At 42.4% G+C, this 25,082-nt stretch overlaps 1 protein-coding gene across 1 annotated transcript in view; it reads left to right on the top strand.

Annotated features, from left to right (window-relative positions):
- FCHSD2 (FCH and double SH3 domains 2) overlaps positions 1-25,082 on the top strand; it is a 162,993-nt gene that overhangs the window by 9,743 nt on the left and 128,168 nt on the right. The window contains exon 3 of the mRNA XM_065658161.1: positions 22,702-22,747. Within this exon, the coding sequence (XP_065514233.1) occupies positions 22,702-22,747 (46 nt within the window). The remainder of the gene's footprint in view (positions 1-22,701; positions 22,748-25,082) is intronic.

The raw sequence follows: 25,082 nt of genomic DNA, 5'->3' as shown, positions 1-25,082 counted from the left end.
TTCTTTTTTTTTTTTTTTTTTTTGGTAGCAGAAGTAAGAGGGTAAAAAACCAAAAAAATCCAAACAACAATCCATTTCTCACATCAGAAAGAAAACATTTTTCCTCCATTTTAGCTTTAAGGTTTGCATTTGAAGGAGCTTTTGTTTATTAAAGCAGTTCCAACACATGCTCTAAAAGTCTGATTTTTAAGGGCTTGTGTTTCCTTAGAAGCTTTTGGGAGAATTCAGGTTTGTTAGGTCAGCTGGTCAAAAAGCAAGAGGATTCTGGTTCTAAGTACACCCTGCATTCTTTACCAAAGGTTGCATTTTCAGTTTTGTTTCCATGCCCTTTTTTAAGAATGAATCCTTTAACTTGCAGAAGGTTGTGTGATTGGTTTGTTTTCTGAATTTTGTCCGGGTACGGCCATTCCTGGAGCTAACTATCATTTTTCACCACAATGTTGCTTGGCAGAGCTCTAGAAAACCAGCGGTTTCGATGCAGTCCTGTAAAGTTGCCCTTGTTACAGATTTTTATGGTGGCAATCGCAAGGCGTAGCTGACAATTGACCAAATGAGGTATGTCTATTAGAATACATGATACAGGATAATTTTAAAGGAACAAATAGCTCTTCCTTTGATCCGCTTGATCAAACCCAAACCTGATTCTGTGGGGAAGACTTTCCTTTTGAGGCTTTAAGTATTTTTAATCCTCACTCTTCCTTCCAAAACCCCATATGTGAGGGGAATAAAAGATGTTCAGGACACAGCACACATATCCTGATAAGCTGCATTGGAAAGAGGAAGAGCATTCTTATCATTCCAGACGCAATTAGTGTAGCCTGGCTTAATTTCCTCTGGTGTTTTGTTGTATTTGTTTCATCACGTTTGGTGGGAAAAGGTTTGTTTTGCAGGTTTGGCATCCTTTGCCAATAGTGCTTTTAGCATCTTGTGCAGACGGTATTTTCAGCCTTTTTAGTGTAAGCTACAAACAGACTCTTGTAAACAAGACCTGCTGTGCCTTGGGATGTTGAGGCTATTGATAGAGGCCACTCCACCCTTTGCATCCAGCTTCCCGGCTAAAGATGTTGTTTTTATTTCCCCTCCCATCCGTGCCAGCCTTGTCTTTCCTCTGGAAGTTCTTGTAGACGCTCGCAGGTGAACATGGAAACGTGCATCTGCTAATGAAGCTGATATCATGTTAATCTGGTTCACGGTCCATTATTTTATCTTGTCTTGCGGGCACAGATTCATGTCTCACCTTTGCGAGAAGGGTGTGGTGAAGAGCAGGAGACTATTGCACCACCAGGACTGGCTTTGCTGAGGTGTTTTCAAGCTGGCTCAGAACAAATTCAATTTTTGTGATGCTGAAAATACCCTCCGGCACATTGTAAACACTGATTCTGGGCAATGGCAACGTTTGTGCCACAGTTAATCAGAAAATAAAACCTTGTCCACGGTCCCTAGTGTGAACAGCATCGCAGGTCAGCGCTTCTAAAAAATGATAGAAGCTGATATGACTCAGAGAATCCCACAGTTGCTGCTGTATCTTAAGTGGTTTTTATGTTTTTACTAAAAGTTATAATGGGAACCTGTGTGTATTTGGTGTCTAGTTGAACCTGATGTAAATGGATGCTGAAGATCTTCTTAAGAAACGTACAGAATTTACGTTATGGACCTGTTCAGCCAGCCTCCTGATGGTGCATTGGGTGAATTTCTTTTTCATATTTGAGTTTTTGCATTTGGGTCAAGTCCCATGAGGAGAGCTTGAAAACCTTGTGCCTTTGCAATGCCAGCGAGTGGGAATCTTGTCCTGACAAATGAAGAAAATGGTATTATCAAATCATACCTCATGTAAATACTTATCATAGGGGATGTGGAGGTAAAAAGAGAAATAGATTGTGTTCTTTTCTTTTGAAATTATTTTATTCAGATAGTGGTTATCTTAACTGCAGAGAACTTTGTACTGTGTTAATTTACTTGCCATCCCAGCTGGCTATTGAAATGAGCTTCTCCTGCTCCTCCTGGACTTTTAACCCGACTGGTATCTTGTATTGCACGTGGTGATTTGAGTTTTCTGATAAATATGCACCTGATTTTTTTCTGTCTTAATAGTCAGTGAACTTATTCAGTTGTCTTAGTTGCTTGCTGTAGTATGGAAGCACCCAAAAAAAGGTGTTCTGCATTTGTATTTTTGAAAACGTGCTTTAAAAATGGCAAAACTTAAACCAAAGTTATTCCAGTCAAGTATTTGCAGTAAATGAAAATGACTCAAAGTAGCGTTTAGTGTTTTTCTTTTTTTTAATAGTAGGTTTAAAAAGTTTAATAACATTTTTCCAAAATGCATAGTAAGAATACATTAAGTTAGAGGCTTTGTATTGGGTTAATGTTTGTAGGTGTTCAGTTGTGTTTATTTCTGAAATAGACACATTATTTCCAATTAATACTTGAGGAAAGTGAGTGAAAGCAACTAAAAAAAACACCTGGTTTTTTCCTGTGTGCTATTGTAAGCGTGTAGAATCTATTCTTACCTTTTAAAAGTTGTTCTTAACGTTCGGAGATGTTCCTTATTTTAAGTATCCCTTTCTTTGTGCCGGTGAGAACGTGCTCAGGTCCCATCTCCGGCGGCTCCCAGGACGTTGTTCGCACGCAGCTCCGTCCTCCTGCGCTTTCTCCAGCAAACGTCCCTTTAATGAGGAAGACAAAACACGTCGGTGTCTGATTTTATGAGGAGAGCTCAGCCACGCGGAAGCCTTGCGAAGATTTATGGTGGTAAAGCCACTAAGTGTAGTTATTTCTAGCTCGTATGCCAGATGTGAGCCAGCGTTAGCGAAGAAAATGTTGGTGCTTGTGGCCGTGTTTAAATACATACAATGCTGAGCATAAATAAGTTATTTTTTTTGCCTCTGTTGTGTTCTATATGCATATTTGGAGGGGAGAAAAAGAAAGAGAGGAGGCAAAAAAAACCAAACAAGCCACATTTTTTCTTGTGGGTATGATACTCTTAAGATGCTCTCAGATCAAAAGTGCTTTTAAAGGTGTTTGAATATAAGAATAAATGAATTTGTATATTTTGTGAGACATTCCTGGCAGTATTTGGAAAGGCTGGAAATTTGAGAAAATAAATTATTTTCTAAGTGTATAAAAGTGGAAGTACTTTGGTTTTAATTCAGAGTTTGAGTATGGCAGAGATGAAGACCTGAATTATTTAAAAAATGAAATAACATTGACCCAAACATTTTCCAGACTTCCTGCAGCGTAGTAAAATAGTCGTATCTCTTTGTCATAGTAGTGAATTTCTATCTGGAAACACTACTGTGTGTGATGCTGTTGAATTTCTGTTAACGTTTGCTCTAAAAATCAACGCCCATCCGAAAAACAGGCAGAGACAGAGGAGAGAGATTGGAGTGACTTACGAATTAAAAAATAAATTCAGAAAAGCTATAATAGGCGACATTGTGGTGTCTTGAGTTCTGGCAGCTGCTTTTCATACTGTTGGTGTTTACCCAGCCTGGTTTTAACCCGTCTTATCTCGAAATGTACTTCTGTGTTGCCACGAGTGAAAAAGGGCATAGATGGCAGCGGCTTTACATGTTATTTTAATGTGCTGGTTGTTACGAAGTTTTCTTTCATGTTAATTGATTTTGTGTGATTGTTTCAAATTCTCTCCATGTGATCTAAGCTGATAAATAAGAGCACAAGTAAATATAGCTGCCTAGTAACATCTGATTAGAAATAGGTCCCGCTTTTGAATTTCCTCTTTATCTTCTGATTCTTCCCAACGCCGTTAGTCCATGTAGTTGTGTGAGAGACGTGTTCATAGGTCCAGTGTTCGCATTTTCTAGACAAGATCTGCTACAGTGTTTATGTTTGTACAGCTGGGAGAAACCAAGGCATTTCTGGGAATGGTAGTGTTGCTTTTAGGATTCGGTTCCATGCAAATTACAAGGAGAAAACACTAATTAAGAGAGGACCATTGTGAGGTCCAGAGAGGACCAGCCGGTCCAGCTCCCTCTATATGGAATTCCTACCCTCCAGCAGATCAACACTCCCACCCAACTTGGTGTCATCTGCTTGACTTTGCCCTAAATTGACAAAATACACGTCAACTGTGGTCCACAAGTTCATAGAATCATAGAACAGCTCAGGTTGGGACCTCAAAAGACCATCTTGTCCAACCTGTTGTGGCAAAGGGAGCCCAGGTGACATTCCCCAGCACCCTGTCCCATCACATCTTGAAAACCTCCAGCAATGACAAATCTACCGTGGCCCTGGGAAGGTTGTTCCAGCGATTGCTTGTTCTCCATGTAAAAAATTTCTGTCTTGCATCAATATGAAACCTCTCTCAGTGCAACTTCTACCGTTGCTCGTTGTCTTCTCCATGTGGCTCTTTCAAGCAGAGAACTCCAGATCTCTACTGGTTTTTTTCCTCGCCTCTGTTCAGTATTGCTGGAGATGACAGTGTTGGATGGGACCATGTCTGGAGCAGTAGCGGAGTTGAAATAGAATATATAGCACGGTAACATGTTGTATAAGTGTGGGTTTTAAAAGCTGAATGCTTTGCATTTCAGTACCTTGTAGTAACTTTAATTCTCTTTACGGAACTATCCTTAGGTTGGTTAAAACCCTTTTGATACTAGACAATATTTTTTCTCTTTCTCCCTATAAAAGCAGCCAATAAACCTACTGGAGTGGATCTCTTTGAGACTTCGATAATCCAGACAGGGAAGAAAATGCCTGTAGTATGTTTTTCTTAGCTGTTTTTATTTTTTGGTGTGTGTGTTGTATTTTTTTCAAGCAGGATAGCAGAACCCTGTGGGAATTTGTGAGCAAAATGATTCAGGGTGCATGATTTGGTTTCTTCTCTAGATCTTTGAGCAATCTCATGTTTTCTTTGCAGTTAAAAGAATGCTCAGATCTCTGTAGAGGAAACATATTAATATTTTTGAGGTATTGAAGTATTTTGTATAACTAATATCTTTGGATCTGTTAGCGGGAGTTGTGGCTATTCCTTGTATTCCACATTTTCCATAGAAAAGAGATGAAATAAAAGTAATTTGTGCAGTTTCTTTGAGCAGTTTCAGTAAGACTAGTTTGTATTTCGCTTCTTGGTTCTTTTCTTGCGTTTCAAATATAAGTGAACAGCTCAAATGTGTAACGATCTGGGAGGCGTATTTATATTAATCTACGTGAAAGCAGATTTTGGGTAGTTACTATGAGCTAATCAGTCACGTAGAAAACAAAGAAGGCCTTATACTCCAGTTTTTCTGAGCATTTGAAGCTTAGGCTTTTCTGCCGAGGAAGTGAAAATAATCGTTGTTATTACATGAGTCTTTCATTTGTAAATCTGCAGTATTTTCATGCCACTATCCAAAGAGTGGCTAAAGTTGGTGTTTCAGTCTGCCTGTTGCTGGGGGAGAAGTGGCTTTACTATCTCTAACACCAGGGGAATTACATCCTCTATGTTTTTATTGCTTCTCTAGCAGCTACTGGGCATTTGGTACTCAAGAAATAGTATAACAATCTACATAAAGAGTTTGAGCATCATCTAGTGTGTTGCTGAAGCCCGATAAAAATGTTCTTTAATTCTTTCTTCTGTACATGCTTGCTGTCTGTGCTCCCTTTTCTTTTATTAAGAGACGGCTGTCTTCACTTTCATCCTTACAAATGTAAAGTAGGAGTGAGGGTATGTTTCTTTTACTTGAAATCAAGGACGGTGATGTTGTTATTCCTGATTTCCTGGGGAGACTTGGACTTGCGACCGCTCGTGTTCTGTGTGCCGCAGCCAAGGTTTGCTGTGACCGCAGAGCTCTGCCGTGCCGGAGGAGCGCGACTGTCCACAGCGAGCTTTGTTCTGGAGTTTGGGGTAGGCTTTTAAACACCCCCTGGCCTGGATTGTGGAGCACATTGAGCTTTGATCTTTCCCAAAAAATTCTTTTTGCTTAGCAGGGGTGCTTTGATGTTCTCTGCTTGTTGGAGCTGCCAAGTCCTTCACGTGGAGGTGGGCTATGACACTGCCGTCTCGTTCATAACCCAGAGCAGAACCTTTCAGCCAAAGAAATGTTGTGAATCCAGATGCAACCAAAGACTTTTCTACTTCCAAGTGAGCAGATGGATCTCCCTGCTGTAGAAGTTTTATCTGTTCGAAATTTTGAAATTCTTTTAATTTAAAAGGTTAGTTCGATATTAGACGAGGACTGGGCCCTGTTTTGTTGACATAGGTACGTAGATGTTTGAAATGCGTTTTGCTTTCTCTTCACCTCGCTGTGCTGGCAAACGGCCATCGCAGAGGTGACCTGGAACAGCGACTGTGTCTGGTTCTACTGTAGCTTTTCATTCAGGAAAATAACTATCTGATACTCCTGCTCCCCAAAAGTCCTGTTTTCATAAATTTATTTACATTGAAAACTAAGTTGTAATTCCTCCTTAAGCACCTGAGCTGTAGTTGCCTTTGGGGAAGATTATCCTCTGTTGGGCTTCCCATCCCGAGGTGTTTGTAGCAGCCGATGGTACTACAGGTAGTAATCAAGATCAAGGAAAGCCAGTGGCAAGAAAAGGCTTCTTGTACTCTTTCAAATAACTTTTCTAGGAGGCTGGTTGGCGGTAGGCTTGAGTTATGTTTCTGCTTTTTGAGAAAAGGATGAGGTGGGACCCTGGCTTCTCTTTCCCTGTGTAGCGAACGATCAAAGCACAAAAGACTGGTTGTACCTGAGAACCTTCCCAGGTGAAATGGGTAGAGGTGAGGAATGGCACCATTCCAGAGCAGGAGATGAGCCGAACTGGAAAAGAAACAGTTCAAAGAGAAGCGGAGCCCTGCCAGGCCTGCTGGTGAGTGGCATAAGTAAGAAAATACTAGAGTTTGTTTTAGTTCCCCCCGCCACTCCACCAGATTCTCTACCTACAGAAATTTAGCTGCCTCCACTCCTTTTCTCATCATTCCAACAATAGCACCAAATTCAGAAAGCATCGTTCTGTTTCAGTGCCTCCCCTGTTGCTTCCTCGGAGTCCCGCATGGCCCAGGGATGAGCTGAATCACAGAGAACCGAGCGGCCTTTCCAGAGTTTATTTAGAACAGGTGGTGGAGATAGTTCTTTTTCCATAGCATGTGCACCACAACCTGTAGTTGGGATGTAACGTTGAATAATTCCAGCAGGGAAATGAGAAGGTGATGGGAGGAAATGTGCATTTTGCAGTTCTCAGTGGCTGACAGATCCACATGCATCCAAAGTACGAGCAGGTTTAAATATCCTTTGAAGGAAAACTCTGAACAGTGTTGTTTGCAGAAAACTATATGGTGAGCAGGAATGTGCTTTCTTGTTACGCCATCTGCGTAGGGAGCCGTGCAACAAATAGCAGCTGTTTCTTCAACAACAGCAGCTTTTTTGTGAAGGTACGGACGGGTTAGCGCATAGAACGGTACGATTGGGGTGTAAATAACATGTATTTTAGCAGTGAACGTGCTGAGGTCTGCGTGTTACGTGAGGAGTGGGGATAAATTGCGTTCAGTTGCAGCTTGTGCTCCGTTAAAACTTTATGAAGGATACTCTGAGATAAACCTGCAGATGCATTTTAGAAACTGGGCCGCATATTTTCAGTGAACCATTAAATGTTATTAAGAAAAACAGTACATGTACTGTATTCTTACAAAACAAGGCAATTGTACTTTGAGGAAAAAAAAATTATGGTAATTATTATTACCTGTCGAATATATTAAAATACAGAATTTGACTTAATGAAACCTTGTGAAGGGCATAATTTTAAAATGAAGTGCCTGTATTAAAAATACAGCTAAAGAAAGGAGAAAAGTCTTTGTAATAAACCTGGGTGGCACTGGCAACATTCCTAAAATGTGACAGATGAGTAAGGTTAAAAACTCTGAAGGTGGTTGTTGCCTACTACAAACCATTTTGCAAATCCAGGATGAAATAAGCTGCTTGAATGATGAAATGTGTCTTGGCTTCTTCAGAGAGCTGTTCAGCAAATGAGGATCAAAGAAACTCCTCATATTCCTGTTTTCGAAAACCTCCCAGTAGACTGAATGATAATGTGTTTTGCTAAATAGGAAATACCTTGAATATGATGAATCAGGGTTGGGTAACCTAGAGAAAAATACATTTGGATTTGTCTCAATTGTGTCTCTCCCTAATGTTTGCTTAGTTTCCCATTTGAAAGCAAAACTGGTGGGTGATCATTTAAATACACTTAAGCTCTAAAACCAATCTGTTGTAAACACTAATACTATAAAGCTATGAAAATGATGCGCTTTTATTTTGAAAAGGGTGAATGAAATGTTCACGCTCACCAGCAGCTTGCTAGTTGTTCTTTTTGTTTTCTTTTTTATTCTACTAAAGGGAAAACTCTATTGTTTTAGCGTTGTTTTGTGTCTGGATGTCGTCTTTCTCTGATCACACGCTAATACTTTTCTGAGACAAATTGCTGAAAACATTGCCTACGTTTGAGGCTACAGGAATTCTCTCTATTTAGTGACAATTGATTTTTTTGGCTCTGTTGCTAGTGGCAACTCATCCTAATCCCGAACTGTACAGTGATGTGATTTATGGCGAGGACATTGCACGCTGTTTAATGTTGTCTGGAAATATTTTCTGTGTGCATTGCTAGAGGGTCATTGTTCAGGCACGAGGTAAAGATATTTCATGGTTTAAGGAAGAGTCGTTTATCATAGGTTGTGTGGATTGGAACATTTTAAATGATGAATAAAATCTTAGTTCAAAAGCCTGTTTAAAGCTGAAACTTGGGAGAAAATTGCTTTGTCATTTTTGATAGGTTTACGAAGGAGAAGCTTCTGATTAATTGGAGGCTTGTGCTGATAAAAATCACAAATATCTCCTGTCTAAACTCCAGTTTGCGTGTGGGTTTGTAAATATTTTGCCTTTATGTTACTATTTTTGTTTAAATCGGGTAACTTTTACTGAGCGTGTTCCACATGCTGCATTAAAAATCTTGTGTTCTAAATGTTACCAAGGTGTGTGTTATGCATGTTACAAAGAACACCTGAACTTGCACAAAACTCAAAATGTCCTGGTGAAAATGGTGTCTTCATCTTAACGCATCGAAAGCGCAGGTTTTAAGTATATCAGTTAAACTAGAGTGTTTCAAAAAGATGGACCCGCTTTGAAATCTCTGTAGCTTTGCAATTGGGTCCATCTTTTTGAAACACCCCGTATTGTGAAAAAGGGATATATTCTTTAGAATAGAAATGGGCTTTTGAGAGAGGGTTATTTTTTTAAACAGCAGGAAATCACTCATGTGGGAGACCTTCGAAAGTCAAGAAATTCAGAGTTGGACTGTGTGGATTTTATATTTCAAAGCAAGATCTTATTTATCTGCTCTCTGTCTGTGGCCATGGAAGGCAAATTAGGCTTTTACTCCTTTGAATTGAGTGGGGTTAGAAGAGCAATAGTGCCCAGATTTTCAAAAATAGCATCGTTTTTAAACTCATCTGCCAATACAGTGATTGAAGGGTAATAGAGCCGAGAGCCTTGAATTTTGTGGTGGTGTTAAAAGCTTAGGGTCACTTGGGAGGTTTCTACTATCTTCTGTAGATAATAGAAGTTATTTGCTTTTCCTCTATTTACCAGAAACCTGTTTTGTAGTAAAAAAGGTTGAGAGAAATTCAGTCTTTTACGTGTGTCGCCCCTTGTTTCTTGTATAGGAGGTTAAGCCTTCTCTGGTTTAAGTTGTAATCAGTTATTCTGCAAATTGGTTGAGGTGTTTTCTGCTTTAATACCTCTGCTTACCTTCAAGAGAATTTTCCTTTAGTGTAGTTTATCCTCGTTGAGAATAAGTGGATATTTAAACATTCCAAAGGACAAATCGTAGCAAAGCCGTCTGAAATGATTAGTTTTAGCGGCAGGAAAAGTGTACTTTTAATTGCAGCATCGAGATGCTGAATCAGGTGCAGTTTTTGAGGTACTGTAAATCATCCTCAGTGTAGCAGAACAGGAGGAGAAAGATGTAGCAAGACTCCTCAGGGTAGTAAAATGTTCCGTGGTAGCTGAGTCAACAAGGGATCACTGTGTACTTGGCTATAAAAGGGATGGGGTGGATATTGTAGCTTTTATTTGCTTGAGGAAAGCTACTGTTTGAAAACAGCGATATGTGTTGTAGAAAGGAATTTATAGAGGGGAGAAGAGGTCCAGTACGTTACAGGACATTTGAATTGTCAGTACCATTCTGCAGGAAGTTACGAAGCTGTATTCAGAACAGCTGACTCTTAAGACTGGAAAGGAGGTAGTAAAAAGACTGTATATATTTAAATCAAGTTTCAAGAATTCCCACTTTTTTTTTTTTTCTTTTATACTTGCCAGAGAACTGGACCCATACACAGAGGTGAGTAAGAAAAGTGAAGGATGACTTGCCAATGAGCTGCAGGGAGAATTGCTGAATTTCTTGGCTCAGCAAGCAGAGAGTTTCTTGGTGTTACAAATGCTTGTGTTTTGAGAGTGGTAAAGGTGTCCTTCATACATCTGCTGAAGTCAGACAGACCTTAGGTTCGTTCACAGGAAGGAAATGTCACTGGCTTCTCATGGAGCTTCTGCCTGAACTTGTACAAAGCATTTGACACTGTCCCACATGACGTTCCGGTCTGTAAGTTGGAGAGGTGTGGATTCGATGGATGGACCACTCGGCGGATGAGGAACTGGCTGGATGGTCGCACTTGGAGTTGCGGTCAGTGTCTCAATGCCCACGTCGAGACCAGTGACGAGTGGTGTTGACACCAAGCTGGGAGGGGTGGCTGACACACCAGAGGCTGTGCTGCCATCTAGCAAGACCTGGACAGGCTGGAGAGTTGGGCGGGGAAAAATTTAATTAAATAGAACAAGGGCAAGTGCAGAGTCTTGCATCTGGGCAGGAACAACCCCAGGTTCCAGTATAAGTTGGGGAATAGCCTATTAGAGAGCAGTGTAGGGGAAAGGGACCTGGGGGTCCTGGGGACAGCAGGATGACCATGAGCCAGCACTGGGCCCTTGTGGCCAGGAAGGCCAATGGGACCTGGGGGGGATTAGAAGGGGGGTGGTCAGTAGGTCAGAGAGGTTCTCCTGCCCCTCTGCTCTGCCCTGGTGAGACCACATCTGGAATATTGCGTCCAGTTCTGGGCCCCTCAGTACCAGAAGGACAGGGAACTGCTGGAGAGAGTCCAGCGCAGCCACGAAGATGCTGAAGGGAGTGGAGCATCTCCCGTGTGAGGAAAGGCTGAGGAGCTGGGGCTCTGGAGCTGGAGAAGAGGAGACTGAGGGGTGACCTCATTCATGGGGATCCATATGGAAAGGGGGAGTGTCAGGAGGATGGAGCCAGGCTCTTCTCGGTGACAACCAATGATAAGACAAGGGCCAATGGGTACAAACTGGAACACAGGAGGTTCCATTTAAATTTGAGAATAAACTTCTTCTCAGTGAGGGTGCCAGAGGCTGGCCCAGGCTGCCCAGGGAGGTTGTGGAGTCTCCTTCTCTGCAGACATTCCAACCCGCCTGGACACCTTCCTGTGTAACCTCATCTGGGTGTTCCTGCTCCGGCGGGGGATTGGACTGGGTGAGCTTTCGAGGTCCCTTCCAATCCCTGACATTCTGTGATTCCATGTTCCTCAGGGGTTGGTACTGGGACTGGGTGCTGTTTAATGTCTTTGTTGGTGACACAAACGGTGAGATTGAGTGAACCCAGCAAGTTTGCCGATGACACCAAGCTGAGGGGTGCGCTGGACACGCTGGAGGGAAAGGATCTATCCAGAGGGACCTGGACAGGCTGGAGAGGTGGGACCATGTGAACCTCATGAGGTTCCACAAGGCCAAGTGCAAGGTCCTGCACCTGGGTTGGGGCAACCCCTGGTATCAATCCAGGCTGGGGATGGAGGGATGGAGAGCAGCCCCCAGGAGAAGGACTTGGGGGTGCTGGGGGTGAAAGATTGGCCATGAGCCGCAACGTGCGCTTGCAGCCCAGAAATGCACCCGTGTCCTGGGCTGCATCCCCAGCAGCGTGAGCAGCAGGTGGAGGGAGGGGATTCTGCCCCTCTGCTCCGCTCTGGGGAGACCCCCCTGCAGTGCTGGGCCAGCTCTGGGTCCTCAGCACAGGACACACATGGAGCTGCTGGAGAGGGGCCAGAGGAGCCCCAGAAATGATGCGAGGCTGGAACAGCTCTGCTGGGAGGACAGGCTGAGAGAGTTGGGGTGTTCAGCTGGAGAAGAGAAGCTCCAGGGAGACCTTAGTGCGGCCTTTCTGGACTTAAAAGGGGCTGAGAAGAAAGATGGGGACAGGCTTTTGAGCAGGGCCTGTTGTGATAGGACAAGGGGTGATGGTTTTAAACTAAAGGAAAAAAATTCAGGCCAGACATGAGGGAGAAATTGTTGCTGCTGAGGGTGGTGAGAGCCTGTCCCAGGTTGACCAGAGAGGTGGTGGCTGAACCATTCCTGGAGACATCCCAGGCCAGGCTGGACGGGGCTCTGAGCAACCTGAGCTGGTGCAGATGTCCCTGCTCATGACAGGGCTTGAACTAGATGATCTTTAAGGTCTCTTCCAGCCTGAACTATTCTATGACTCTGTGGTTGTGGGCAAAAGTTTAGGCTGTGGGTGACCTCACGAGGGTGGGTGGTTTTGAGTTTGTTCTTCTGGCTTGCGTGTTTTCATAGCTGACGGGAACTTGGTTTATCCAGCAGTGACTGTATTAGTACGCTCTTGTTAAAAGTCTTGGCCTGGAGGCCACATTCACACTGCGTTGAGATGCTTGTGGTGTAAGAACAGCAAATTGTTCATGCTCGTCATGGGAGGAAGGCTGGTATTTGTAACATGCTGTTAGGAGTCCTGCCCAGACTAGTGTCACCTTGGGCTTCTCTGACCAGAAATTGACTTCAGGACCTGGAGACAGGCTGCTACGAGAGCAGAATTCGGCTTGTTCATTCACTTGGTGGGCAGAATCTCCTGGGAAGCAGCCAGGAAGCGGAAATACGCCTGGATTGATGGTCTTAGCTTAGTTTTTCCAAGGAAGCCTTCCAGAAAGCTGAGGAGCAAACCATCCTGTTGTGTGGGAAGCTCGGGAATTTCAGGAGAAACCCCTCAAGGCTGCTGTGATACAAATGTGGCTCAACATCTTTTGGACAGTGCAATAAAATGCTCAACACAGTACAGTAACTTATTCTAAAGTTTATTTAATAGGTGGTACGAAGTCTTCAGCAGGAAAGGCAATAGTAGTAGTGCTTATATTATTCAAACCTGCTGTGGAATAGGAGGTTTATGTGCTCAAGGATCCAGACTTTTGCTCCTTTTAGAAAATGCTGGTAAATTGCTTATTCTTTATCAGATGAATCTGGAAGGTAACAGTGTGCATGTAATACAGTCACTTTTTGAGGAAGAGATCTGTTTCCTTCAGATGATATAAGCTGATTGAACAAAAGAGAGTTTGTTATTTTAAAACCTGAACATAATGGCTATTATTTGCTGTAATAGTGCATCTGGTGAAAAGGAAGCTGAGGTGCTCTGTGGCCGTGGAGAGTACGGTCTTAAATGAAATGAACTGAGTTTCTGCTTGCTTACAATTTCTTAATTTCTTCATTTGCCCTTTTGCAAGAGCAAAGGCGTGAGGTCTGGTCTTAGAGAGGCAACCTCGGTTTGACTGAAATCCAGAGTTAAGTTGAATGCGACCAGTCCGAGAGTGATTGGAACCAGTGCCCTCCCTGATGGGGTATCTGCGGTTGCCGATGACTTTCAAGTGGTCTGACAGTAGAAAGAGTTGTGATAAAGGAGTTAATTCTTTTACATTTTCTTGTTAAGGTGAAACTTCTTCCTTGTGTGGATCTCTCTACCTCTGCCCTTTTCTAGAGAGATTCAGGGAGGAAAAGTCCCGTTAACCTGCTTGGATAAGAAAAACTTTCCGCTATCTAGTAGAGAACACTTAAAATAGATTTATCCTTACTTTCCCAAGACAGTTGAGCATGGCTGTCTGGATGGATGCAGATGTATTTTGTGTGTGTGTGTGTGTGTGTGTGTGTATATATATATATATATATGTGTATATATAAGACAGGGCTCCTTTGCCCTATTTTCAGAGCTAGTGGGTCTGTTACATCTGGAGCATCCAGCTCAGAGCTGGTGGAGGTTCAGCCAGCTTGGACCACGACCAGAAGAACCATTGGATTTGTACCAGGTGTACGGGTCACCTGCGACATTTGGGACACTCTTGCTGCTTTCCAAGCCACTCGCTTTGATTTTTGTGGTGTATTTATCGCTGTCTGTCAACCTAGAAGTTAAGTTTGTGTTAGGTTTAACAGATTTTAAAAAGATACTTTATTTGTGATGCTAGAACGATAGCAATAGTGAATAGAGGTGTTAGCACAAATTTAGTGTGAAAAAATAGGCTGTTTGTTGTGACAAAAGCACTGCTGTAGAATTAAGCTTGCATGCTTTGTCCTAGGTGAATTTGTTGATGCATAAGTAAAATATAATTAAAGTTGTTCCATGATCAGTATAAGCACGGTGGGCAAGTAGAATTTGTGTCTGGAATCATGCTATGGCTAGAAGAGATTAAAATAAACTGTACATGGTTGCTAATGCTACTTTCTTAAACTATTTTATGTAGGCATGTTAAATACATTTGTTTTTTCTTTATTTTCGTCACTCGTTTGGTCTTTCGTGATCTTAGATGTTATAAAAAAAGGAACACCCTAAAACTGAAAAACCAAGGCTCGTTATCTTCTGATACTTCTTACTTTTCCCTGCTAATGCCATGTTTGAATTTTATGTAAGCCTAGCAAACCTTAGAGAGCTTCCTAGTCATCTGCCAGATACTCGTGTCAAATCACAAAGCTGACGGCGATTTTTATAGATGCTACGGGCAGCAAAATGGTTCTGTTACTGTATCCCAGGCAAAACCTTAAGACGATAACATTTTCTATGTTCTTTCTCCTTGGAAAAGTCGGTCTTTTGTGTAATTATGTGAACTCCCCAATGTACAAAAGTCCCTGAATTTGAAGCTGTGGGTACTTTATGATGAAAATTGCTTCTGATTGTTCAGCCTCCGTTGGACGTAGTGTTTTAAATTGCCTCTGAAGTGGCACGTTGCTGAAGAACCACACGTGCACGTACCTGCTGGAAAGGAGCTAACAAGAGACCCCTTATTAGACGTACACCTCTAATTTTGATAACTTGGATTGTTACGCTTTCACTTCTGATGTCTGTATATAGATAACTTGAGAAATCAGTGCTTTTCTGTAAAATTATTTATCCTTCAGACAGTCAGAATTTTATGCATACCTTTTAAAATGCGTCGGTAGCGGTAACTCTGTTTAGCGTCAACAGAAAAACACGAAGAGGAGGCTATTAAGTGCAGCCTTTGAGAGTCTTGTCATGATTAATAATTCTGTAGATTAATTGTTGCTCCAGGTATGTTGGTTTTGTCTCTGCTGGACGTGGGAAGGGAATATTAATGCAGCTGCTCGTGTGCTACGTTATCTCAGCATTTCTTGCCAAGCGCTGGCCTAAACGGAGCTCCGGTGATGATTTATGGTAGCTGAAGTGCTTTTGAATTCAGTTGCGCCTTTGTTAGTGACACACCTGTCCTAAAATTAAAAACCAGGTAAAAGCACTTGTTCAACTGTATGATATTGATTTATTATGGTGCATTTTTCATGTTACTGGGGAAAGTGGGATGAGGCATCCAGCTAAAAGCAGTGAATTAAACCTCCAAACAAGAACATCAGCATTCCTAAAGAAATCCTGTTTTCCTACAAGAGGGGAAAATGTTTTGGCCCCTTCTCTCCCTCCAAGTATTTCAGGGTTGTTCCCCTTCTGATTTTTGTAGTGGCAGCTGGAATTACAGAGGTGTTTAAATGCAGCTATGACCATATCAAATGTAGGTATTTGTCTATTGAACATCAGCTGTTGTACCTTTCAAGTATTAAGACGTTTCTTCTGGTACATTGCGCCTTTGGCTTACACATGCATGTGCTTCCAGTGAGGTTTCCCTTCGCATTGGAAGACAGGGCAGCAGAGTTCGCTCCTTGACATAGCAGTTGGTGCAACGGTCTGGGCAAGGGGATCGAGCGCACCCTCAGTGAGTTTGCAGGTGACACCAAGTTGGGTGGGAGTGTGGATGTGCTGGAGGGTGGGAAGGCCAAACAGAGGGGTCTGGAGCGGCTGGATGGATGGGCTGAGGCCAGTTGTCTGAGGTTCAACAAGGCCAAGTGCCGGGTCCTGCACTGGGGTCACACCAACCCCAGGCAGCGCTCCAGGCTCGGGGAAGAGCGGCTGGAAAGTGCCCGGCGGAAAAGGAGCTGGGGGTGTTGGTGCCAGCGGCTGAACATGAGCCAGCGTGTGCCCAGGTGGCCAAGAGGCCACCAGCATCCTGGCTGGGACCAGCACTGGTGTGGCCAGCAGGCCCAGGGCAGTGACCGTCCTGTGCTGGGCACTGGGGAGGCCAAACCGCGAATCCTGGGGGCAGTTCTGGGCCCCTGACACCAAGAAAGGCCTTGAGGTGCTGGAGCAAGTTGAGAGAAGGGAACGGAGCTGGGGAAGGGGCTGGAGCACAAGTGTGATGGGAGCGGCTGAGGGAGCTGGGGGTTCAGCTGGAGAACAGGAGCTGAGGGGAGACCTTCTGATCTCTGACCTGCCTGAAAGGAGCTTGGAGCCAGGGGGGGTCGGGCTCTGCTCCCCAGGAACAAGCGCCAGGACCAGAGGAAACGGCCTCACGTTGCGCCAGGGGAGGCTGAGGTTGGATGTGGGGAACAATTTCTTCCCCAAAGGGCTGTGGGGCATTGGAACAGGCTGCCCAGGGCAGTGCTGGAGTCACCATCCCTGGAGGGGTTGGACAGATGGAGATGAGGTTCTCAGGGACATGGGGCAGTGCCAGGGCTGGGGGAATGGTTGGACTTGATGATCTTGAGGGTCTTTTCCAACCAGAATGATTCTATTATTCTGATTCTACAACGATCATCATCTGGGCACTCACGTTGGCTTGCTGCTCCTGGCTCTCACAGATGACTTTTGTTGGTATTTCTTGACAAGGCGGTATTTAATCCTTTTGTCTTCAAAGGACTGACCAGGGAGTGTTAAGCGACTCTTCAGCAGATGTTTGCAGAGCGCTTATATAGCTACGAACCTGGAGTACATGTAGCAGATGGCACAGCACAAAGACAAGGTGGGCCAAAGACTCAAGATGTGAAATTGCTTGAAAGTGAGCAATTATGGTGTTGGGAACATCAAAGGGAGCAACTACCCTCAGCACAACAGAGGTCTCAACCCAGAGGACACTGCTGTCCAAGTCTTGGGCTGCAAGGTCTGTGTGGTGCCTCTTCCTGGGGCTGGGGTCAACATGTGGGTGATGTTCTCTGGTATGACACTGAGTTGCCACCAAGAGAAGGAGCTGTGGAATCAAGTGAGCAGACTGTGTACCATCAGAGAAAGGTAATGGTCACCAGAGACTCCTGCTGGGAGCAAAAACATCTATGTGCTGAGCTGACTTGGTGTCTTGGGAGGTTTTGCTGGGGAGTTAGATCAAGGATACTGCAGAACAACCACAAAGGTTCATCCAGCATAGGGACTGTGACCCTGTGTGGGCACCTAGGATGCTACTGGAGGTGACCCTGGATGTGTAAAGAGTGATGGCATCACTCTGGTGACAAGAGTGAAGCAGGGGAACCTTGGGTATGTTCTTAGTCCTTCCTGGGGAGGTGAAGGGCTTGGCAGGAGTGGACACATCCAGGAGCTCAGCATCTGGCTGTGCAGCTGATGTTGCAGACGGGGCTTTGGATCTTCTAAATGTTGAAACAAGGACTGCTGGGGAAGGATGGGATCCGTCGGACAAGGTGGGACACAAGTACCTTTGCCAACAGCTAAACCTGGTGAGGAACCTGAAGCAAAGGTCTGATGAAGCAGTGTCTGGGGGACAGTGTCCTGGAAGAGACTCTCCCCAGTATAACTGGGGATCTGTCGCAAGTACATGAGCCCGTGCAGCTGGAAACAAACAGGAGGAATTGGAAATGTGGGTGCAGTTGCGGAGCTGTGAGCTGATTGGGACTACAGATGCGTGGTGAGATAGTTCACACTCAACTTTGGAAGGTCGTGGCAATCAGGAGAGGTTCCTGAGGACTGGAAAAGGGCAAATGCTGTGTGCGTTTTCAAAGATGGCTAAAAGGAGGATCTGAGGAACAGCAGACAGGTTAACCTTACCTAGTCCCTGCGAAGATTATGGAGCAAAACCTCCAAGAAGCCCTTTCTTGAAGGTGCAAGAAGGTGATTTGGAGCAGCCAACGTGGACTTACCAAGGACACATTGTGCCCGTTTGCCTTGTGGGAGAGCCAGCGATGTGGGCAAGGTGACAAACAGCGAATGGTGTGTGTGTTGACTTTAGAGAGGCCTTTGACACAGTCTCCTGTAGCACCTTTAAGCCACCTCGAGGACACACGGCCTGATAAATGGGTGGAAAATTGGCCGCACTTCCCAACCGGAAGAGGTGCAGAGCAAAATCCAGCTGGGTATCCCTCACAGGTCAATACTGAATCGATACCGTTTGATGACTTTAATAACAACCTGGATGACGGGACGGAACGTGCTCTCGGCACCTTGGTGAGGGGTTTCAGACTGGGGGGGAATGGTTGATGGGCTGGAGGCAGGGCCGGGATCGCAGCGACCTTGACACGTGGGAGAAACGGGCTGGCAGGGACCTCGGCAAGGTCAACAAAGGCGAACGCCAAGTCCCGCCCCCCAGACACGCTGGCCAGGCTGGAAATTCCAATGCCACCTTGTGCATAAATATTCCAAGTGTGTGGAGTTCACCATCAGGGTTCCTCTCCTCTTGCTCCTGTGTTAGGATCTATTTCCCTTGCTTAGAATAAATACATCTCATTCTGGATCTGTTTGTCAGTTAAGGGAGGTGTGGAGTTGATATCTAATACTCTATTTTAACTTGCAACCTGCAGGTTTTTTTTTTTTTTTTCAGGTATGAGACCATATTCATGCATATATTCACTGTTAGCAGGTTTTGAGATTGTTCAGTAGTGACTTCTGTTTTCTCTGAAATGGGACAAAGAGAAGGAACAAAGTCAGTTGTGTAATTCTACTTTAATACATAATATTGGCTTTTGAGTTTTCAGGGGTTACCCCCTCTTTTTTTCTTTTTTTTTTTTTTTTTTTTGCTTGTTTGCTTTTTTCTTCCTCCTCCTGCCTCCTCCTTCCTCCTCTTCCTTCCATAGTGTCCTTTGACCTTCACAAATAAACCAAATGTAGTAGTATGAGTTTGGACATCATCGCACACTGAGTATGTGCTACCAGTGTACATTATAAGCAGAAGATGCAAAGTCATAATTTTCCACCGGCGTATGTTTTAGATGTCATGAATTATTCTTCATCTGCTTTCTGGGAAGCTGGAAATGTTTTGGTATTTCATAATTCACTGATTCACCTCCTTGAGTCTGGGTGGGTTGACTCAGTTGAAAATGTTACAGTGTGCTCTACAGTTCTTAACTAGGTTTCCTTCAAGAATTTATGATGGGGTGAATTGAATTTTACCCTGAATTTCAAAATTGCCTCATTACCCTATAAAATAAAAAACTTTTATTCCTCTGCAATTTTTCTTTTTTAATTCTTTTTCTCATCTTATTTTTTGCCATGTTCCTTTCATTATCTTTCGGACACGCAGCACTGAAAGCGTCAATTCTGTTGCTCCGTGTTCTGCTGATTTGTCTCTGTAGAGCCGAGCACCTTATTATCTCATTTGCTGCTCCTTGTTTTTGTTAGTGTAGCAGTTGGGGACTCAAGGGCAGTTAAAACAGGTATATTTCTTTAGTCTAATGTTTTTGGATATTTCTGTTGGGATACTAATTTGTACGTTTTCTGATGCTTTGCAGAGTTGTATAAATTGGAAGGATTTTTAATTTTTTTCCATTAAAATTGCCGAATATTTATCCAAATGTCCATAGCCAAGAAATTGCACTAACACAAACTGCTAGTGCTGGGTGAGCTGTGCCAATTTATCAGTTAATACATCTTTTTTTTGACCATTGCGTATCGTGATCTCACACGGGAACTCATTCCAAACATGGTTCATTGGCTCGTTGTTGAATTTCTCAGCCTTTAAATGGAAGCACATTCGCCTATGCACATTTAGCCCCTTCTTTTATTCAAGAGACCCGTGCGTGCAGCATCTCTTTACATTTTTGCGTAGATGCAGTTAAATGAGCTTTTGAATACAGAGAGTCATTAACTTCATGATTTTCAAGGTGTCACTGTTTATCTATTTTTACTGTGCAAGTTGTGACTTTCATCCTTTTATTCGTATGACTGGTTGATCTTGGCAAACATAACGTTATTATATTAAACACTAATATATATTTTAATGTTAATATACTGATTTTTTTTCATGAAAAAGGAAGCTTTACACATTTCCAGCCCAAGTGGAGCAGGTTGAACCCGTCTGTTTCTCTACAGGAAAACGAAGTGTCGTTCTCCGCTGACCTGACTCCTTGCTTCACATTTTATGCTTCATATTAAATCATATATGTCAAAACTCTTGAAATAACTGTCCCGAGTGTAATTTTTTCTTCCTGGTCACATTTTGGACGTATAATAAATTAGCGTTTCTTTTAAATGGCAGCTTCTTGTCCTGGTGGTTGGTGTAATTTTTTAAAAAAATTGATTATCTTTTTTTGTTTACCAAGATTTTCCTGCAATGTAAGGATTGTGCAGAGTAACATAAATGAAAAATGGTCTTAGCTCGTTTATATACATGAAACATTGTTGAATTTCTCTGTATTTATTCTCTCGTCCTCTTTTTGAACAGTCAAAGACTTTTGATTGATGGGGCAAAGAGAATAAACATATCACATAAATTAACGGTTGCAGGTTAGTAATGATACTTAGGAATTATTGTCCAGAAACAAAAACTAAGACACTTTTTGGATGTGTAATTCTGGTATTTTTTGCCATTACTTAATGGTTAATTTGAGAAAAAAGATGCGATAGCAGATATTAATTCATCCTAGTTTAAAGAAACTCTAAATAGCGTTCCTACTTTCTTGCAGACCCACTAATTCGTTTCTTAAAAACTTTACAGTAACAGTTAAATAACATTTGCTCAGCTTATAGATGTTTCCTTATACGAAGAAACTCGAAATTCCGTCTTGAATGGCAATAAGGTCAAGAATATCCAGCTTTGCACATAAAATCAAGATACACACATGAAAGTTTTCAGGCTTCCCAAGTAAAGAAACTGTGATGCATTTGTTAGTTGGATCCTGCTCAAAATAATTTTCTCTTGGGAAATTTCTCTACTTTAAGTCTCATATTTCTTGCCATTAGTTGAAGTGGAATTTGTTTTGTATGGGGTGAAAAAAAACCTCATGGTGAAATATCCAGCTCCATATCCAGGGTCTGAGTATCCATAACATTTAGGTCTGATTATATGTTTTCAAATAAGATGAGCTGAGAATTGGAAAATAACTCCCTTTGCCTGAAATCTTCCCACATTTCTGTTTCAAAGACAGCTCCTTGTTTTCTTTTACCTTTTCAATATTTATAAGACATTCCATTTATTCCTATTAGTTACTTCTGCAGTTATTTATACTTGTTACTTATATTGAAAGTTCTTATGGAAGATATTGAGTGTTCGCCAAACTAACTGGATATTGGACTTGGCAACAGGAGAGCCTAAAAGAAATTATTTTGTAATATTAGATGAAATATAGTGAATTATTTACAAAGAAGAGTCATTTACAAGTGTCCGAAATAACTTTACCAGTTCATATATTTTATGGCACAGTCGTGCAGCCCTTTACATCCACCTGAGATACACGGGGGTGCACTTAGGAAGATGGGATGGAATTATTGGAGCTGGAATACAGCCAGCTCATGGGGCTGTCATTAATCTGGAAAGAATTTTAAGCAATCACGATGTGTTTAGGCTTTTGTTTCCCGTCCCGTCGCGGAGACGGAGCCCGCAACGCGCCATTGGCTTGTGGATGCTCTTCATGGGTGAAATGGAGTAGACAGGAGCAGAAAGAGCCCGTTCAGAGCTCCTTTTGTTGGTGTTTATCGAGTTAACCTTATTAGAGGATGTTCCTGAGGATTTTTTTTTTTTATTAATGTGCCACTTGTGTAACTGGTTTAAATAGAATTAGATTTTCTTCTGCTGATGGAGTTGCCTTAAGCTTAGTAGTTTCTAGTAGAGCTTGAAGAAAACGACTCTGGCTGTTCAAGGGATAAACAGGGAATAGTTGAAGCTCCTGAAGAAAGAGCCCTGAGACATTAGGTGTTTGAACCTCCATGTTATAACGGCGATGGTGTTGAAACCCTGTGGTTTAAAATACGTTGAGATGGTCCACGTTGAACCTGTACCTGAGGGTACGGCGCTGATTTTAATATAGAATGACGTGCTGTGATTGGCATCATTGGAGTTAAGTGGGTCTGTCTAGATGCATACAGCCAAATTCTGTGCTACCAAACTCTTCCCTAGGTTATCAAAAAGCTGACGAGCCTTTAATGAAGTAAAAGGTATTTATAGTCCCAGGAACTGAATTGGTCCAATAAAACTTAAAAAATACGAACATCACGTATGTGAAGTCCACGTGCACTAGTTTCTATGCTACTGATATAGAGTTGTCAAACAGTTTCGCTTTTTTGTTGCTCGTTTAACTATAAAGATTGTCTAGCAAAAAGTCCTTTTAAATAAACTATTGAATTTATAGCATTTTGCTGTGTATATTAATGGATTTTTTTTTCCTCTTTCAGAGCGTTCAGTCAGAAAAGGGCTGCAATCGAAAGAGAATATGCACAGGTAAGTGCTGGAATAATTTTAACGTCTATGACATTGTTCTCTTGAGGTGATTTATTCATTAGCAGATTTTCCGTGGTGTATGTTTTCTCGTTTATTCTTTCCATAATTCGCTTAGTATGAAAGTATCCGGTGGAAATTCGGAACGAGAAAGTTTGGCCTCTGCGGGACTTTAGGCCCCTTCTGTGTTTTCGTGGACATTTTGGCTTGAAGAAGTTCTTGGGTACAAAAGACATTTTCATCTTTTTTTTTTTTTTGCCAGTTATTATAAAGTCAATCAGCTCTTGGAGGTTTTCTCAGAAGCGAGTGCGAAACTTGAGCTAAAAGTCAAATCAGGTCACTTAGAGGAGAGGAAACATGTTCTGGCATCCTCAGTCCAAAATAAATTCACATTCTTCAGTAAGAGCCGCTTCCCATTCAGCTGAAATAAAAGCGGCCAGATTTGGCCTCATACTTATGATAGTGGAATGAATTCTGATTTGTTTGGGAGGAAGGAAGGAGGATTGATTTTTTTTTTTTTTCCCCTTTCCAAAATTAAAAAGCACCTAATAAGGGGCAGCTTAATTTACAGTAAAGTCTCTTGAAGCTTAATTCCAAGTCCAACAGATTAAAAATACACTATTTTCTTTTCAAATAGATTAAAGGTAGAATAAAACGCAAGTGAGGGAGCTCAGTTTCTGAAACAGGATTTCCAAATGCTTTGAAACCGCAACGTACGCATTTTGGAGTCCTAGATTTTCTGCGTGGGGTCTCAGCCCGAAACTCGGCTGAAGACATTCAGTAAATCACATGAAATTTGTCCTGATATTTAATCTGAATGCTCACAGTGGTGCTATAAGGGTCCGCAGTTATTGGCGCTCCGATTCTCTCGTCGTACGTGAATTTACATTGGTTACAGCGGCAGTTGCACTTAATTTGATTGAATATAGCAATTTGTCAATGACAGAATCGATAGAGGCCTAATGAAACTTTGATGAAAAGCATCTGTTCTTTCATGGTTTTTGTAATGACCTCGTAGAGAATTTAAGATCAATTCTTAATACATTTATCTATTTTACACTGGGAACGTTTTTTTATCCGCGGCGGCAATTTTAGCATTCGCCGCGTTTGGGGCATAGTCTTGATAAGTTGGAAAAACAATTACATTCTCAGATTGGGAAAGCTCAGTCTTAACAACTGAGGCTTTCACACACTTGCATTTAAAACCCCCCGACTTTCCAGCTGCATCATTTGAGATTCATCGAGCGGCATCTCCAATGAATGAAGTTTTGTGGGGTCGCTTCCTTGGTTTGCTGATAAGTGCACAGTTCAAGAATAACGTTGGATGTTTCTTTTATTTTCGGGCCCGTCAAAAGGATTTTCTGTTTTCGAGATGGTACTAAAATTTCGCAGCAACTGGAATCAAAATAAATGCGAAGTCGTATTCATCGCCGGTGGGAGATTCCTTTGCAAGCGCTAGAAATTGTCAGTAAATCTTTTCACGGATTCTGTCCAAATGCCTTTTGTCACCTTGGGGAACTTGGAATATTCTAATTTAGGACTTTTTTGGCAAGCTAAAAAAATAAATGTGGAAGAGCGGATGCTGAAAATAAGTTTCCCAGAGTCGAATGCTTTGTTGGTTTAAAAAACTTGGATGCGGATGCACCGCGCGCGGGTGCCAGATCTCTATACACAGGGTGCTTCTGTTTGCAGAAGGAGAACCTGTACAAATGATAGTGAAACGCTAGGGTTCGGTGTGTGTAATTTATCCCTAATTCCATGGTAAGTGGCTCAAATGTACGTGCCGAGTTACAGGATTTCTCTGTAAAGTGTCCTGCGTCTTATTTTATCAAGGGAGGTTTTTTGCTGGCTCTTTTCACCAGATTGTTGCTGGTGAAGCTTTTCCGAGTTGTTTTTCTGCTTGTTGCCTGCATCCCATGGGATCTTCACCGGCTTTTCTAGGCTGTGCCGTCGTATAAACGGGAAAAATATTTGACGTATCAGCCCTAGCACTGCAATTCTTTCTAGATCTATTGTGAATATACACTCGGCTATTTCATTTGTGTTTTCAGTACCGTGTTATTTAATATATGCTTAGAGCCTTCCCTTAATTTCCAGAATGGAGAATACAGAAAGGCTCTGATTTCCCGTTGACAGTATTCCTAGTCATAGCATTTAAATTGCTATATTATTATTATTATTATTAGCTATTCTCTGTAATTAATTGGTGGCTAAGAAAACTCTTTTGTTAGGTGAACGAACAACTTGGTGGATATGTAATTTTGCTGCTAGTAAAAAGCTGTTTTACCTAGCACGTTAAATAGGTAAAATGGGATTTTTTTTAAGAGTGTAATTATAT

This window comes from Caloenas nicobarica, chromosome 1 (genome assembly GCF_036013445.1).
Source record: "Caloenas nicobarica isolate bCalNic1 chromosome 1, bCalNic1.hap1, whole genome shotgun sequence".
Lineage (NCBI taxonomy): Eukaryota > Metazoa > Chordata > Aves > Columbiformes > Columbidae > Caloenas > Caloenas nicobarica.
Note: the sequence above shows the minus strand (reverse complement) of the source record. Positions and strands in the feature narration are given on the sequence as shown.